We start from the raw sequence: 17481 nt of genomic DNA on the forward strand, positions 1-17481 counted from the left end.
CGAACCTGCCACCTTAGATGTATGTGGCTGGCGCCTTAGCCACTTGAGCCACAGGTGCCGAGCCAAGTTCTTAATTTCTTACCTCATGTATTTAAAGAAATCGTAGAGTTATGGGTTATATTAACATTTTTTCATGAGCTTCTCTGTCCTGTTAAAACTAAAATTCCAAAGAAATATTGAAATAGTGTTATTTATGAAAGATGTGTTTCCTTAATAAGGCTATGAAAGTTCATAATATTATCAACAAATACCAGCTACATCAGTAGATAACCGTGTGATCTCACAGTTGCATATGTATGTATTAGTTCTGTAAGTGCACTGCTGATAAAAGGTGCATTTGGCTCTTTTTGGTTAACAGAGGATAATTCATTAATTATACTGTCACCCTCTTGGCTGAAATCAGTACTTTGAAATCTATGTATTTCTCCCCCTTTTTACTTTAGTTTTGGATAAAAGAAATTTCGGTGTTCCTGATGATATGAAATAAACATTGTTAAGTTAAGAAGTCAATTTCCTAAGTAAACACTTTTGAGCATTCATTTCTGGAAGGAAAAGTTACAGGAAGCCTCCTACTTTTCTGGCCATCGCTGAGCGTGATGTGCCGCAAAAGGGCCGCCATTAGTAATTCAAAAAGGCAGCCAGCTGCTGGGGGCTCTTGACTTCCTTTTATAAGGAGTTAGTCTATAAAGCAGTGAGCAAGTAAGATGCTGAATCATTGCCTTATCCAGTCATGCTGGGCAAAAGATGTGACCAGGGTATCATTCTGTCTTCGCTTCTTCCCTGGAAAATGTCTTTATGACTGTCATTCAGGTATAATGACAGCAATGTGTGCATTTCTGTGTCACTCTCTTCTTTTATCTCTTGGAGATAGTCTGGCTGTTTTATTATTATTTTTTTAACCACTAAAGAGAGTGGGCAAGGGAGGAAATAAAGAAAGGAAGTCAAATCTCTCCTGAAAATGGGGGCTCAACTAACCAATCAGTTTCAAGGATTCCATACTCTGGTTTCTATTTATCAAGCTATGATTTCTATTATAATAAGAGCACTACCAAATTCTTTTTTTGCCACAAATATTGCAGTAAGTGGATAAAATTAAGTCAGATTTATTAGCTTGCTAGAATTTTAATAGTCATAACTGGTTTATGTAGGATATGTTGATATCTTTCTCCCCAACATATATGTTAGGGCTTAAAGAATACAAGTATTGAAATACAAAATCCCTGTTCTCAAAGGATCTCATAGTACAGAGGGTGGTAGGACCATGGAGAGGCAGAAGAGTGATACACTTGTAACTGAGATTACAAATGAAGGGTCAAGTGACCAAAATAAGCAGAGTGTTTTTGGAAGTGGAGGTGAATTGAATAAAGTACAGATTTTTTTTTTTTATAAGGTTGTTTTTGATGTTTCTGTATCTCCAAGCATTTCTGGCAGTGCTGGGGATTCAAAACTTTGCACATTTTTGCCACCTAAATGTTAGACTTTCCTAACAGAAATGTCACTGTTTCATAAAAGGAAGAAAAAAAGCATAGACTTTGGCTGTATCTTTTTGATAGTTTTATCAGGAAAAAAACTTTTTTTTTTTTAACCAAATATGGACAAGAAAATCTCTTAAGAAAGCCCACCAAGTGTAATTTAAAAAAATAAGAATAGTTGGGGACTTTGTTCCTGCAAACCCAATTACCTATTAGAAATTCAGACCCTTTCTATTCCTTTCCTGTATACTGAGTAGAGAGGAGGCGGCAGAGATACTCAAGTCAAAGATGGAAACACAGCTATTCTGGGTGGGATTAGTGAGCCCGGCAGCCGCGGGGCCATTTGTGACGGCGTGGAGGAGTTCCCGGAGACAGCACAGAATGAAGGTTTGGAGATGTCCTCTTTTAAGCCACAGCAGACACTTACATTTCTCTCAGCCTCATAGTTTAATCTATCTCTTAGAGCAACATGTTTTTAGGGCCCAACTGTAAAGTAGTAAAGAAAATTTGACAAAGAATTTTGGGGTAGAAAGCTGCCTTTGCTGTCCTCCCAGAGAGCCATTCCTTTTATCTATTCTCTGTCAAACATCAAGGTTGCTTCTTAATTCCAGTATTGTGGGATCTGGAAAATAAGTAGGTGTTTATTACTCTAGCTCTGCCTTTCATGATTTTCAGACTTTAATCTCTGCTCAGCCTGTCTTTTTCAGACGAGACTGCCCATCTTCTTAGCCTATCCTCATGTACAGGCCCCTCAGGCTTCTGTTTTAGCCGCCCTCCCACGGCAGGTGATCAGCGGACACCACTGTCTTTCCTGAGTTGGGCAACCATAACTATATGAATTCTACCTGTGAAGAAGTTCTGGGCTCAACAAATGTAGGTCATCCCTCCCCAGCCCCTGTATTTATAAAATCTTCTGTGACAGCATCTAATCTTTTGGAGGGTAGCAGCACGCTTGGTGAATGTCTCCAATGGATCATTCTATGTGACTTTTTTCCTTAGTTTGTAGTCTAACCTATTATTCTATACTTTAATTTGGGTTATTTTTTTTCTTGGCAATATATCATTTCTTAGCTTGCCAACAATGAAGCTCATCTACTCCATTTTGGCTTACTCAGCCTCACTAGATATTTTTTAATTTACCCACTGAGCTTGGCATTTCAATGGCTAGAAGCATTTATTAATATGTCACCTTGAGAACTGGGAGCTTTCAGATGACTAGCAAATATCTTAGAACAGACCTCTTTGGAACTATTTCTACATCTCTATCTGTAGATCTCGCTTATTAACATTTTCCAGATGAGCACTATTTTCCTGGTAAGTTGTCCTTTGTAATTCCAGTTTCTTTAGTTTTGACATTTAAATATGTAATTTTGTCCTACAGAGTTCCCTACCAATTCACAGGGGTGGTAAGCCTTTGTCCCTTGGCATCATACCACCCTACACTCCGATAATACCACATATGCCTTTCAGAATCAGGCCTTGATAAAACTGAGTAATAAGTGAAGTTTTTCTTTCATCTTTCTACCACCTAAAAGGCACTCAAATTCCTGAGGCTTGGACTGTCTCTGTCGGCACAGATAGAGCAGAAACATCACTGGTTTGTGTTTCATCCTCTGTTGTGTGCAAATCATCAATCACGTGCCAATCTGTACACAAAGGAGAAACTGGAAGGTCCTTTTCAGCATGGGAATGATCTATTTATATTCAATGTCTCATCTTATGGATTTATGGATCCCATTTTTTGCTATCTAAATACCAAATAACTAAACAATCAACCAACTCATTTGTATTAAGTGATTTCCACGATGGAACTTTAGTTTGGGTATAAAGGCTATTTGGAGTCAGGTAGACGTTTTGGACATCTTTCAAACTATAACATGTAGTTAGCCACCTGCTCTGTGGTTTGAACCTGATGAGAAAGGATAAAGACCTACCAGTCATGTTTTATTCATGAAGACTGAAGACAGACTATTTGGGTTGACATCCAAGCTCTGCCAAATACTAATTCTGCGACCTTGGGCGAGTTATTTCCCTCTCCTTCAGCTCCATCAATAAAATAGAATTAAAAATAGTCTCTACCTCATAGGGTTGTAATGGGTATTAAATCAGCTAACCATATGTAAAGCATTTAGAACAGGGTCTGGCTCACATTTTGCTAAGCTGGTGTCTGCTGTTATTTTTACTTGTATTCCCATGGACTGGCAAGATGCCTGGTGCAGAGTGGGTATTCGCTTGATGTTTGTTGAATGATTAGGTATGTACCTGCTGGCTAAAGAACTTACTTAGGAATTTTTGTGCTAACTGTTCTCAACTAATACATTTCAGCTGATCACTCACTACTCGGGATTTCACATCTGCTCCTCTCATAGTCTTAAAACTATTGTTAGTCCTTCAGGGCCCCGCATTTGTATCCATTCTGTGGCACTAGTAACTGTGTCTGGATCTTAACTTACAGAAGGCTTTCAAGAATCCTTTTTAATAACTCAATTTCCAGGATAATCCAGTTTCAAGGTTTGTCATTTCTTTTTTAGATCAATCTGTTCACATCTTAGGGATTGAGATTATTTTATCAGTATTGTAATTAAGCATTTCGAAGTGTCTCAGAATTAATATTATATTGTAACATTCACGCCTAAAATGATGTTGAAGCTTTAGACATCACAGCCAACTTATTATGCATATTCCTGTCCCATTAACTCAATAAGATGCTCGTTTATTTGCATATTATTGCTTGACCCTGATATCATGGCCAATTAATTTGCATATCCCTATCTAATTGACTCAAATAAGTTTTTGCCATTTTATTTATTGGCCCAACTCCCAGACTAGTGGCTTTTAGTTCAAATCAACTGAATTTAGAGTGGTTTTCTTTGTTGTGCTTTCAGCACCAATGGGAGGATAGATAAGGGTGGTGGTTGAGGGTGTTGGAAAAAACTTCAGGATGTACAGAGGAAAAGTCTACTGCTGTCATCTCCTCTGTCAGCGGAAAATGCTGAAGAAAGAAGATAATAATTTAGACATGTGGGCAAGGTATTTTGCAGGGCAGAGGATATCAGACTGATGAAAGATACAGAACTGATTTGAGAAAATTCCAGTATATAAAGCAAGGTTGTATTCTACATTGCTAACAAAAACAATTTTTTAAAAAGGGATGTATGATAATAACATGGGTGTAAGTGTGGAGGGGAGACTTGCCTAAAATGCAATTTCCAAGTTCCCACTGCTAAATAGTTTCATTACCTCTTGGTTTGAGTTCTTGACATCTTAAATCTTAACACATACCCTGGATAATTCTGATGAAGGTAGGTAAAGAGTCACATCGTGACAATTACTGTCTGGAGGACTGATCCTGCCTCTGCTACCCGTGACCTTAGCCAAAGGGCTGAGGAGCATCTGATCCTGCCACTGCTGACTTGTGGTTTCCCTGTGGAATCTATGTGATTCCTGAGCTTGGTTGAGTCGCTCTTTCCTAAATGATGTTGGATATTTAAATCTGGCTGTGTTTCCCAAATCATAATTCTAGGACAGTACAAAAGTAGATGGAGAACATGGTGCTTTTTTAAAAAAGGCATCTTACAGAAAGGAAGTGGGGAGGAGAGGGGTGGTGGGTGGTGGGGACAGAGGGGATTTGCCACCTCCACCTGAGTCCCAGCCCCAGATCCGCACACTGGCCGTCTGACACTCACAGGTGGGCGTGCCTTTGCACCTCTGCCACCCTTTCTCCTTCCTCCCTCGTTTCCCTCAAGTAGTTGCTTCCACTTTCAGACTTCACCGTCCCTTTCTTTTGGAGACGTGGATGTCTGGGGACCTCTCCCACAGCCGCATCCTCTGCTTCTCACAGTATCAATTCATAGTGACAAGGCAGGACTGGGGATGGGGCGGAGGACAGAAGGAGAAGGGAGTTCCCGATGATGGAGAACACTTTGCACACCCACTGGTGCCCCGCAGCCCCGGGGGGTCCCCACCCTGACCCTGCCTCCCACAGCTGCCTCCCTGGCTCCTTGCCCTGAGGAGCCCGTGAGGACAGATGCCCGCGGTGCCAGTCCTCTGCTCTGTGTCCCCAGCACCCTCTTGCTCACATGCCTGACATGTTTTGTTGTTTATTTCCCATAGACCAGGTGAATATAAAGCAGAGCAAGGGGTCAGGAATGCGGACTTCCTCCGGCTCCTGGCAGGGCGAACGTCTTAGAGCAATCTCAGGAGGCCTGTGTGCTGGCCTCAGGGAACAGGGCAGTAGAATGGGTCTGGGAGGGAACAGGGCAGTAGAACGGGTCTGGGAGGCTACTTTCTGTCTCAGACTGAGCCAGGCAAGAAGAGAATTCGGCCAGAAGCCACAAAGGAGACAAACAAATCAACTTGTGGATCTAAAGAGTAGGACGTCAAGAAAGAGAGCCCTGGAGCCGTCTCAGTGGGATGTCATGGGGTCATATATGTGAGCATTTCTGCCACCTCTATGAAGGCCTCAATTTCCAACAGCACCCCTCCCCCCCATTTCTAGCCTTACCCAGCCCCCCACCCCATCTTGAGGTTTCAGCTCCAGGCAGGGAGGCACCTTTAGTAGGTTAGAGCAGGGAATCTCTGTTCTCCCACCTGGAAGGTGGGGTGCCAGGAAAGGTGAAGGGCGGGTTGGGACGTGCTCTGGGCTGGGAGTCAGGAGACTTTGAATGTCAGAGGGAGGAAGCGTAACTGCAGGTAGGGAATTGCTCTGTCTGTGAATATGCCACATGGGGGAGGTAGTTTGGGTTCATTTTCTAATGTCTCTGAGCTTCGATTTTCTCTCAGGGAAATTAGAGTATTACTTTCAGAATCTACCTTATAGGACTTTCGTGGGAACCACATGAGAAAAACAAGTTAAAAAGGTTTTCTGAAATCAGCAAGTGCTCTATAACTGATAAAGTAACTTTTTACCAGTTAAAAATAATTCTCAGATTTTAAGTCAAAAGGTAGAATTCCTACCTAATCACAATTTAAAAGCCATAATCACTTCCATTTTTCTGATTGAGAAGTTTGGTCTTCCTTTTTTTAAACAGCCACTGAAGGACATGTAAGCAGAAAAAATCCAGAATTTCATTTAATTTGTGACAGAAAGTACAAACAAGTCATCCTCCTGATAGTCCTCATTAAAGATGTTCCCAGAAGTTTCAAACTTCTGAGATGACCACAAAAAAAAAAAAAAAAGAACTTGAGTGAAGTAATTGCCATGATTTAAATAAAGATAAAGGACAAGGTATTTGATTACTGTCTGACTCGGGAGTCTACACAAGTGTAAATCTGAGTATATAAAACTTTTGAACTCTATTGTTCAAACAATAAGATAGCTCAGAACTAGGAAACATACCCGTCACGCCTTTGAAAATTCTCAACTTTTCCAGTGCCTCCACTTTTTTAGACCTCTTCGTACTCTTTCTCAATTTCCCAAATAGAAATTAATTATTATTTGAAGGAAGATTTATTCCATGCACAGAAATGCATAACGGGTATGAGGATACTGAGATATGTTTACCAGGCAGAGGGCTTGAGTTTCTTGCAGTCTAGGGCAAAAGGACCACACATACTCTTCCGTACTAATTTGCTCCTAAGAACGGTGGTGCAGACGGTAAGATTCAAGATCTCAATATAAACACAGCCGTGCTCTGCATAGCAACATTTGGGTCGAGGATGGACCTCATATCCAGTGGTGGTCCCATAACACAATAACGCTCTATTTTTACCATACCTTCGGTATGTCTAGATACACAAATACCACTGTGTTAGAGTTGCCTACAGGATCCAGTACAGTAACATGCTGCACAGGTTTTCAGTCTAGGAGCAACAAGTGACAGCAGACAGCCTAGGGGTGCAGTATGCTAGACCACCCAGCTCTGTATAAGCATGCACTCTGATGTTCACAAAAGCAAAGTGCTGAGTGACACGATTTTCAGAATGTATCCCTGTCATTTTTTTTTTTTTTCTTTTTGAGACAGAGCCTCAAGCTGTCACCCTGGGTAGAGTGCCATGGCTTCACTGCTCACAGCAACCTCCAACTCCTGGGCTCCAGCGAGTCTCCTGCCTCAGCCTCCCAAGTAGCTGGGACTACAGGCGCCCGCCACAATGCCCAGCTATTTTTTGATCGCAGCCATTATTGTTGTTTGGCAGGTCCGGGCTGGATTCGAACCCACCACCTTAGGTGTATGTGGCTGGTGCCTTAGCCGCTTGAGCCACAGGCGCCGAGCCTGTATCCCTGTCATTAATAGATCCATGACTGTGGTTAGATCAAGAAATCTCCACCACTGCTCACAGGAACTTGAGAGTTGGAACATTAAGAATGCAAGTGCAAAGATCTACTATGGAGATGTGAACAGTCCGATTCATCTGTATAAAGTGTGAAGGGCTGGCATTTGCTTTGCTTGTCATGTGGATAGATGAACAGATACAAAATCTCTGCACAGTGCATTTTGAATTAACACCGTAGGAAGAAAATAAAGTGACCTTGTCAGAGTGTAGTAAAAATAATTTTTTAAAAAGTTTCCATTTCGGAATGTATTTATCTTCCTTTGTTCTTTACCAGGTTTTTGTTTCTAGCCCTTATCTTAAACATTGTTATTGTGGTCAAATTTTAAGCCTTTTTAATTCTGTGAAGGCAAAAAGGGGAAACATAATAAAAACATGTACATGTAAAAAAAATAAAAAAGTTTCCATTTCTTATTTTCTTTAATTTTTTGTTAATATGCATCTTGCATCTTAATTCACTATTGGGTCTATAGAAGATACAGACTTACAGATATAATTTGCTGATTTGCCAGAATTAATCAGCTAATCTCATCACACAGACAGATGAACTTTTTACTCCACATTGAATCAAGCAATCGGTTAAAACATCCATTGGTTGTATATTCAGTCCAAGATTTGATAAAGTTACTAACAGAAATAATCGCAGTGATATTTCGTGAGCGTGTACTTGTGCCGGCCCTCGGCTCTCATTTACTGCTCATAATCACCTCGTCAACAAGATCCTTTCATTATTTCCTCTTCTCAGATAATGCAACTTAGAAAAGCCAAATATCTTGTCCATTGTCAAATCGCTAGTAGTAGCAGACGGGGTTTAAACCCTGGCAAACAAACTCACTTTAGTTCCAACTAACCAGCATTTCCATCAAACGCAGCCTGGCATTTGAATTACCTGGAGTGATCTTATATAATTTTGGTCTCCTGGTTGACCAAAGGTCAACTTACTTTGAGACAAACCATCCAAGTGCTTAAAGTTCTTTTAGTGGTAAGTAGGTTAAACAAATCTGAAATGCAAGACTTGTTTTTTCAGGCTGTAGCTCCTTTGTAAATAATTCATTATTCATTCAGTAGCGATGCCCAGTGCGACCAGTCAGTCAGAGCATTGTGGGAGGCATAAATACAGAACATAGGCTAGTGAGAGAGAAGTGTGGGGTTTAGAGGCGTAAACAAACTACTAGAGGCATTTTAAAAAGGCAAAGATTTGTTCTACTGGGACGGACCCTAAAACATTCTCTTTCCCAGATACCCGGTGACTTGCTTCCTTACCCCTTGGAGTTGTTGCTGAAATGCCACCGCCTGGTGACCACGTTTAAATTGCTCCCCAGTTTCCTACCCTCCATCCTGTTTTGCTGCCCTGTGGCCCTTGTTACCTCTTAGTAGACTGTGTGGCTTTCCTACGTGGTAGCTTCTTGTCTGGCTCCCTCCTTTAGAATGCACTCTGCAGGAGGGCAGGGTCTTTCAGTTTTCTCCACTAATATGAACCTAGTGCCCAGAACCATGATGCATATTTGTTGAATGAGTGGAGGAAATGATACTTAAGCTGGGCCAGAGGAATGGGCAGGGTTTAGCTAGACACTGTTGGATGGAAAGAATTCCAGGTGAAGGAAATAACTCCAGGAAAGCACGGAGGCAGCAGTTCTCTTAGCTTGTTTGGAGAAGAGGTGCTGTTGGATTTGGTTAACATGAGCTAGGCTGTATGTTGTAGGCTGGAAGTATCCACGTTATATAAGCCATTAAGCAACTATGGCTTCCTTGCAGAGGCAGCAGGGAGCCCTTAAAATTAAGCCTCTTCAAATACCTTTATTTAATATTTAAGTATTGAAATCACTCAAGGTAATTTAAATTTAGGAGTGGGTCCTGAAGCTAATATAATTTTGCTGGTTTTCTTTAGAAAAAATAATGAGCAATTATGAATACTGAATCAGGTATGACCCCTGGCTTTGTTTTTTTATGCCATAATGCTGAGTCAGAGCAATGGCTGGTAGAGACATTCCAGACACCCTTCCTTCACTGGGATAGACCCAGCCGGGCGTCTGGGACTGTAAGCCACATACACTTATCCTGCTAGACTCAGCTCTCCTTGGCCAAATCTCTAACATGCCTGGAGTCTCTCCAGCGCCACTAACCTGGAAAGGAGGGATGTCGGAGGAGGAGTCAGAATGGAAAGAAACAGCGAACTGATTAACCAGTGGTGGTCAGAACATCCATCTCAGACTTGGGAGCTCATTTCCAGGACCTCATAAGAAGTTACAACAAAGGAGGGACTCTGACTCTTTAGTGCTTTGTGTAAAGCTACTCTGTAACTCTGCAGAGGGATGGAGGGTTACTTGGGAGGAAGACTAGGGGAGTGCTGGCATAGGTGGTGAGGGGACGGTTGGCAGGGAAGTCTGGAACGGAGCGTGAGAGAGAGGATACAGAGGAACATATAATGTGCTCAGCTGTTGAACCAGAGGACAGGAAAAAGTCTAAGCTACCTACAAATACAAAGTAGGAATCTGGGAATGGAATGTGGTTGTAGTTAAAAATTCCTTTGCTTGCTTTTCACGTAGTCACATTAAATATGCTTTCTGTGTCTGGAGGAAGCAGGACCCGTTGCCTTCACGATGCTGTGTTATGCTGTGAGGCACCAGAAGCAGCAGGCTACTAACCAGGGTGTGAGTGACATGGAAGGGTGAGTGTGGCTTCCCTAGGTGACTTCCTTATAGAAGAAATAGACCTAAATACCAGGAGAAGTTGGTTGACAAATTAGGGGATCAGTGAACAGAAACACAGCTCTAACCCTGAGACGTTATGCTGTAGAATATAAAACCGCCATGCCATGTTAGAATGACCTTTTAAAGTTTGCAGTATTTTTTTGTGGGAGAAGGTACTGAGTAACCAGTATTGTTGGTTGGCATTCCACAGCCACAAACAATGACAACCAAAGTCGATGTACGGCGACCTTGTGGCATAGCAAGAAAATTCCTCACACTTTAATGATTTACTGGAAAATTAAAAATGTAATTGATTTAATCATACGGAGAAAAAGAAAAATTATGTTCAACCGTGGAAATGACAAGTCCTTGGATTGACTTTGCTTTGGAGCCGGAGTATAGTTGACTTACCTTACTTGACTAAGATGGAGTTGTACAGAACTTTCAATCCCCAAATCATCCCCCAGCCCCAACATAAAATATAGAATTAAGTGCCTGGCCAGGGGGGATTCACTCTCAAACCGAGATATTTTTAATATGCATGTATGTCTGAAATGCTGAGTCTTTGATAAAATGGCATTGTAAAACTCTGTTAGGTTATCAAATACCTAATGCATCAGGCTGAAATAAAACCCTATTTTTCCTCTCATGGGTTAATTTTGACCAAAACATTCAACAGAACTCCGGTCTGTTATAGGCTCTCAACAGAGAGGCAGCAATTCTCAGCTTTCAGTGTCATAGAAACGACAATTGAAACTTTGGCTACGAGGGAGGCAGACAGATTTCATCATCTATGCCAATTCCGATAAATTGAGAGCGGCTTCCCGGGGCCCTGCGTTGGGATGAATTCTGAGACTGCTTCCAGGCTCCGTGGGAGAGAGAGCTGCGATCAATTAAGGAGTGGGGAGTCACAGCATGTGTGCTAGGCATTTGGTATCCGTGATGAAACAGCATTAAAAAAAAATCAATAAACGCCACAGGCTTACCAGATAAACCACCCACATCCATCTTCTTCAGGTTCTTAGCCTCCAGGATGACAACGGTCAGTTTGCCAGCAGTAGGGACGTAGCGGAGGGAGAAGCAGATATCACCCAGTTTCTCTTGCTGTGAAAACCAACAAGAAAGTCTGAGTAATTTTTCCCATCAAGGCAAACGCAGTTTTTACATCTACATTTTAAATGCTTCAAGAGGAGGGCTATGGTAATGGGGATTTGAAAATGCTCAAGTCCAATGCTATTTACCCAGACCTAGGTATCATAAAAAGTGATAACAGGTTTTTTTGGAAGACCATCTATGCCTCCTACTTGTTAAACTATATCTAACATTATACAGGAAATGAGACCACGCTGGCTTTTTTAGTGATTCTGTACTCTGAATAGTACAGCAAAACTCTCGGCGGAATTTTTCTAACTTGATCAAATAGCTTTGAAAAGAGCCTAATGTTTTGTTAGGAGAATCAACCTATCTAAATTTTTATCTTTTTGCATTTCAAATAGGATTATGTCTAATACTGTATGTTCAGGATTTGGGGAAAACAGACTTGCCTGTCTGTTCTATGAAATTCTGTTTATTGGTGAGAAATTCTGAATTCCTAAGAGCAGAAGCTTTTGCACTTTTAAGTTTACTCATTTCAAACAAGGCCTAACTTCCTTTTCCTTTATCCTAAGAGTTTTTGAAAACCTAAGCAGCAGGCTGGAAAATTAAACACATTGTCATGCAAGGCAGACCACGTCACAGCTCCTCACGTGACTTCGTTGGTAACTATGTTTTACGCCCTAAGAATATTCACCAATTCTGTACTCTGGTATTTTTGGACCAGTGATCCAGAGTTTAAAAGGATGAGATAGAGGACTTGTACTTTTTTCAGAAAGAACTCCTACTGATTCTCTTTTTTTTTTGCAGGTTTTGGCAGGGGCTGGGTTTTGAACCTGCCACTTTGGCATATGGGACCGCCACCCTACTCCTTTGAGCCACAGGTGCCGCCCTCCTATTGATTCTTTTGAGGATAACTAAGAACCAGGCAATCATTTAACTCTAGCAGAACCTGCATTCATATTTACAGACGTGAAAGAAAGGGGAGTTTGTCACGACCTCCTCAGACACCGGAGGCTGAACGTTGCATTCTGATGTCGGGAATTAACCATGTGACCAATCAGGGTTTGTTTCTTAGTGTTTTCTTCCACGCAATGTGAATTCTACAGAAGGCAGCCGTTGGGTTAGAGACCTGCAGATAAACTTTTAACACAGGTTTGAGGTACAGAAGACCATATCCCAAGGACTCCTCAGGTTGACTCTTATTACGACTACATTTGTTCTATCCATAACTTGACACACACATGTGCGACATCAGCCAGGTCTCCAGTGTGGAAATAGATGTAACTTAACAATGTAAGGAGATCTATAATGCCTTTGTTTTGGATGGTCTATATCCATTTTTCAAAGAAGAAAAAGTATTTGTGTATAGGTAAAAAGCAATGGATTCAGCACGCCGGTGGGAGAGGGAGAGAGACTGAGACTTTCTGCTAAAGCAATGTCCCTGATGGAAACCTCACACATGTGTTTATGGCCCCAGTCCTCTCATTTCTGGAGTCCCTACAGCACCTTGCCATGATCCCTGTTACTAAGAACTTGGTTTTTGTCTTATTGTGTATCTGTCTTAGTTCACCCACATGACTGTAAACTCCTTGAAGATAGGGTCCTTGCCTGAATTATCACTTCACACACGTTTTCAAAATGTAAATAAAGGAAAAGTTTAGAAAGGAGGTAGCTGTTTGGAATTATCTGGATCATAGTTCCCTTCCATCTGCACAGAAAACCAGAGAGCTACTGCTAATGTGCTAAATTCACCTGACGTGCCCACTCAGCCCTGGGAATTAATTTGCACGTCGGAAGAGGCTGGTGGAATAAATTACTCTCCGTAGTCTCTGGAAATAAAGAATGGGAGTCGATATCACAAAAATTAATGTGAAGTGTGGACAAATTTATCTGAACTTTATGAGACAAGAGAAATGCTAAGGAACAAAATTGCTGTTCAGAAATGCTCAGGGGGAGGAGAGTTCCATTCTGTCTGTTCTCCACAAAAGCCTCCGTGGGGAACGGACTGTGTTGTAGGATCAGGCTACTACCCTAACTGTTCTAATTAGGCATTTCAGACACGACTGCTCTCTTAAATAACACCTCTCTTTATGGGCCGTAATCTAATCCCATGATTAATTTGGGGGCATTTCAATTGCTTTAAGCCAGTGGTTCTCAACCTTCCTAATGCCGTGACACTTTAATACAGTGCCTCATGTGGTGACCCCCAACTATGAAATTATTTTTGTTGCTACTTCATAACTGTAACGTTGCTACTGTTATGAATAGTAAGGTAAATATCTGATATGCAGGAGGTATTTAGGCAACCCCTGTGAAAGGGTCATTCGACCCTCAATGGTTGGTGACCCACAGGTGGAGAACCGCTGCTTTAAACAAAGAAATGCCACAACCTATCTTTCCTCTAGTATCTTTACATTACGGTATACATTAAAAGGGCTCATGTGATCTGACCCCTCCATCTCCTGCCCCTATTCTCCTGATCTCGTTCCCTCTTCCCAAACCATGCCAAACCCACTTCTATCTCAGGCTCTTCACGTTATCACTGTTACTTCTGATTGCTATTTTCTTGCCCCAGATACTAGTGTGGGTCATTCCATCAGTTGACTCAGTTTGTGCTCCTATGTCATCTGACTTTTTCTAGGCCTGCCCTGTCTAACGCCCTCCCATACACGACCACACACACACAATACCTCTCCTCTTGCCTGGCTTCTTTTCTGTCTTAGCACAAGTCCTCACTTCACATTCTGTTACATTTTATTCAGGTTCTCCACCCCAGAATGTCAGATCCATGAGAGAAGAGACATGGTTTTTTTTTTTTTTTCACTGCTGGGTTTTCAACATTAGACCAGTACCTAGATCTGTTGAATTAATAAATGTAGATTCTCTACAGTTGAATATAGTTCAGTCGGTCTTTTCAGAATTGGGCAAAAGGATATGACTTTACAATTCTGAATCCCTTAAGCATTGGATATGGCTCAGGGTCTCCTCAGCTGAAAGGACGCCAAGAAAGGGAAACTCGATTATGAGCTGTCAGTCTCTCACGTTCTTAACATCCAGGCCATTAAGTGCCTTGACCATGAACATGGTTGCAAAGATTTTGGGGAGGCGTGCCACAGCAATCATCATTTCCCTATTCTTTCCCATCACCAGATTTTTGCTCGGTTGGGAAATTCATCTGCAAGGTCTTTACTCCGTTCTGCCTAACCAAATTACTCCTGACCATTACGCCCTAGCCTAAGCCAAGGTTCATAAGAAATACCTCTTTACTATTCTAGTGCACATGAATTTCTTCTAGCAATTGCTTTATAGCAAGTGGAATGTTGCCTAGAGATTATTTTTCCCCGTTTATTTTGTCTACATGAGCTTGACTCACCTTAAACTCCAGAGGAGCTGGAATTATACAGTATGCTACTTTCTTATGCCTGGCTCCAGGCATAATAACGGCTCCTAAATAATTGTTGGTTGACTGTATTGAAATGAGAACCTCACTGGTCTTTTGCTTTATAAACAGCACTGACTGCTAGTATGCTATCAGCAGCGGCTCCAGTTTAATTAGTAATAATTAAACTAATAAATTTATCTGGAGCGCCTCCTTTGTGCCTAGTACTACTATGCCTACTAGTGCCATATTCGCCCTGTCATGAGACCAGAAACAAAGACATTTCTGGAGGTATAGTTTTTATAAGATAATTTCAAGACCCCGTAGGGTTGCAGCTGACAGATGAGTGCTTTTGCTGGTGTGATTATCTCATGAAGGGGCCTTATTACTATTAAGAATTTCAGCTTTCTGTATAATTTATTTTAGTCAATTGCCTTGATCACTAGATGGAAACTGCCAGTTAGTGTGAGAAAGTTCCAACTGTGAGATTCAGAGAAATTAACCTGCTCTTTTAGAATATGGAGCTGACAATCAGAAGGCACCTTTGTTCTGAGCAGCTTGATAGTTTCATTATTTTTTTTTTAAAGCAGCTACTGAATAGACACAAATGAATGATTTAATGGACAACTACAGAAATACCTTTCCTTTTGAAAAGCATTATAGATATTAGAACAAAGGTCATCTCCAATGGACAAATAAAAAGCTTGATTTAAAATGAATACTTATTTGATGGCTTCTGTAGTCCCATCCGTCATTTTATGTGTAAAAATAAGGGTTCACGTCGGTGACCTTTGCAAATGGGGATAAGTTCATACATTGGCTGGAAACACTGTACATTTGAATAGGTTTTTTAAAAAGTACCAGAATTGACTTAATGCTGTGACATTTTAAAAGGACATATTCTATTTTATGTTAATCATCAGAGGACTTTTCTATGTGTTAAATTGGCAGAAGATTCTCCCACGAGAAGATGGTTTTTCAGAGGTATTTAGAAGTGACAAAAAAATGGAGGTCCAGTAATCTCTCAAAATGAAAATTCAGACCATTTGCATATTTTCCATTTGTAAAAATAACTCAGATGTTTTTAACATACAAGAAGGACAATGTTATGTTTTTAATTTTAATAAGAGAATGAGTGGCTCTAAATATATCTCGTGGACGGTAGCATTTTTCAACCTTATTCCAGAACTGCTGTCATACCCCTGAAGTATCTGCCAAATCGGTATTTACATCTAATGGACCAGATGGTCACAGCGTGAGGCGGTGCTGGGGAACGTACCCAGGCTCCACAGACTGGATCTGGCCTCGTGTACAAATGTGCAGTAAATTGTTCAGGTGAATGAGAGTGCGCTGTGTCTTTGAATGCTTATTTTGCGAGTATACTATACACATTTAATCCATTAACTTTGTATTCATCCAGTTATTCATTTATTTCTTGCTACATTATTGAGTTCCACGGAGGACTCTTTCATGCTCTGTAGAAACTCAAATGAGTAACAATATCATGCTGTTGACCGCACCACAGAGGTGGCACAAACGTCATGGGAGGAGAAGCCTGAAACTTGCCAAGGTCTAGTGCAGAGCTAAGGAGGGGTTTAATTCAATATTTGTTTCTCCCTTGATCATTATCAGTTTCTCCAAGCCACCTAATTGCATGTTTTTTTTTTGAGACAGAGTCTCACTGTGTCACCCTCAGTAGAGTCTAGTGGTGTCACAGCTCACAGCAACCTCAAACTCTTGGGTTTAAGCGATTCTCTTGTCTCAGCCTCCCAAGTGGCTGGGACTACAAGCACCTTCCACAATGCCCAGGTATTTTTTGGTTGTAGTTGTCATTGTTGTTTGGCAGGCCTGGGCTGGATTTGAACCTGCCAGCTCTGGTATACATGGGTGGCTCCCTAGCAGCTAAGCTACAGGTGCTGACCCTCTACTTGCATGTTTTTTTGTAAAACCAATGTGCTTGCCATGCAAACGTAGCTTTAAGACAAGCCTTTGATATCTCCCCTTTTAACCAGAGTTGACACATAAAGGGTACAGCAGGTGACATGTAAGTATCCTGGAAGACCCATCATCCTGGCTGAGATGTAAAAATTCAGTGGAGTCAGTATGAACTTCAGGTACAGGATACATATACAAAGTCCTTTACCCCTTTAAGAACTTAAACCAAGTTATTCTCTCCGTGTAAAATTCATGTAATTTAGTTAGAAAGAGATTTCCACCTTGTGATTTAAATCTTCAAAATTTCCTCATGATAATTTTAATTTATATTCTGATTAAGAGATACGCTTGCAGTCCTATGAGAAATAATAATTAACAAAAGAAAAATGGATATTCTGATGGGACCAAGATAAGGATGATAACACTAGAAAATCAAAGTGCCTACTGCAGCCTATTAACAGTAAAGTGCCGAGGAGAGCTCGGCTGCCAGGACATCAGTCCGCCATCTGTTTATTCAACAGGTATCTGTAGGGCTCCTCCTGTGTGCCAGGCACTGTGTTAGGTGCTGGGGCACAGTGGCCAGTAAAACACACACACAATCAATGAAGAAAGTAAACAGACTAAAATAGAAAGCATGTTC

General features: G+C 41.2%; 1 protein-coding gene across 2 annotated transcripts in view; it reads right to left on the reverse strand.

Moving 5' to 3' along the window:
- Positions 1-17481, reverse strand: part of SYT1 (synaptotagmin 1) — a 208990-nt gene that overhangs the window by 86244 nt on the left and 105265 nt on the right. For both annotated transcript variants that reach the window (XM_003783391.1, XM_012801259.1), the window contains exon 6: positions 11419-11536. In XM_003783391.1, the coding sequence (XP_003783439.1) occupies positions 11419-11536 (118 nt within the window). The remainder of the gene's footprint in view (positions 1-11418; positions 11537-17481) is intronic.

This window comes from Otolemur garnettii, unplaced genomic scaffold (genome assembly GCF_000181295.1).
Source record: "Otolemur garnettii isolate 467f Iridium unplaced genomic scaffold, OtoGar3 scaffold00007, whole genome shotgun sequence".
In the NCBI taxonomy this organism is placed as follows: Eukaryota; Metazoa; Chordata; class Mammalia; order Primates; family Galagidae; genus Otolemur; species Otolemur garnettii.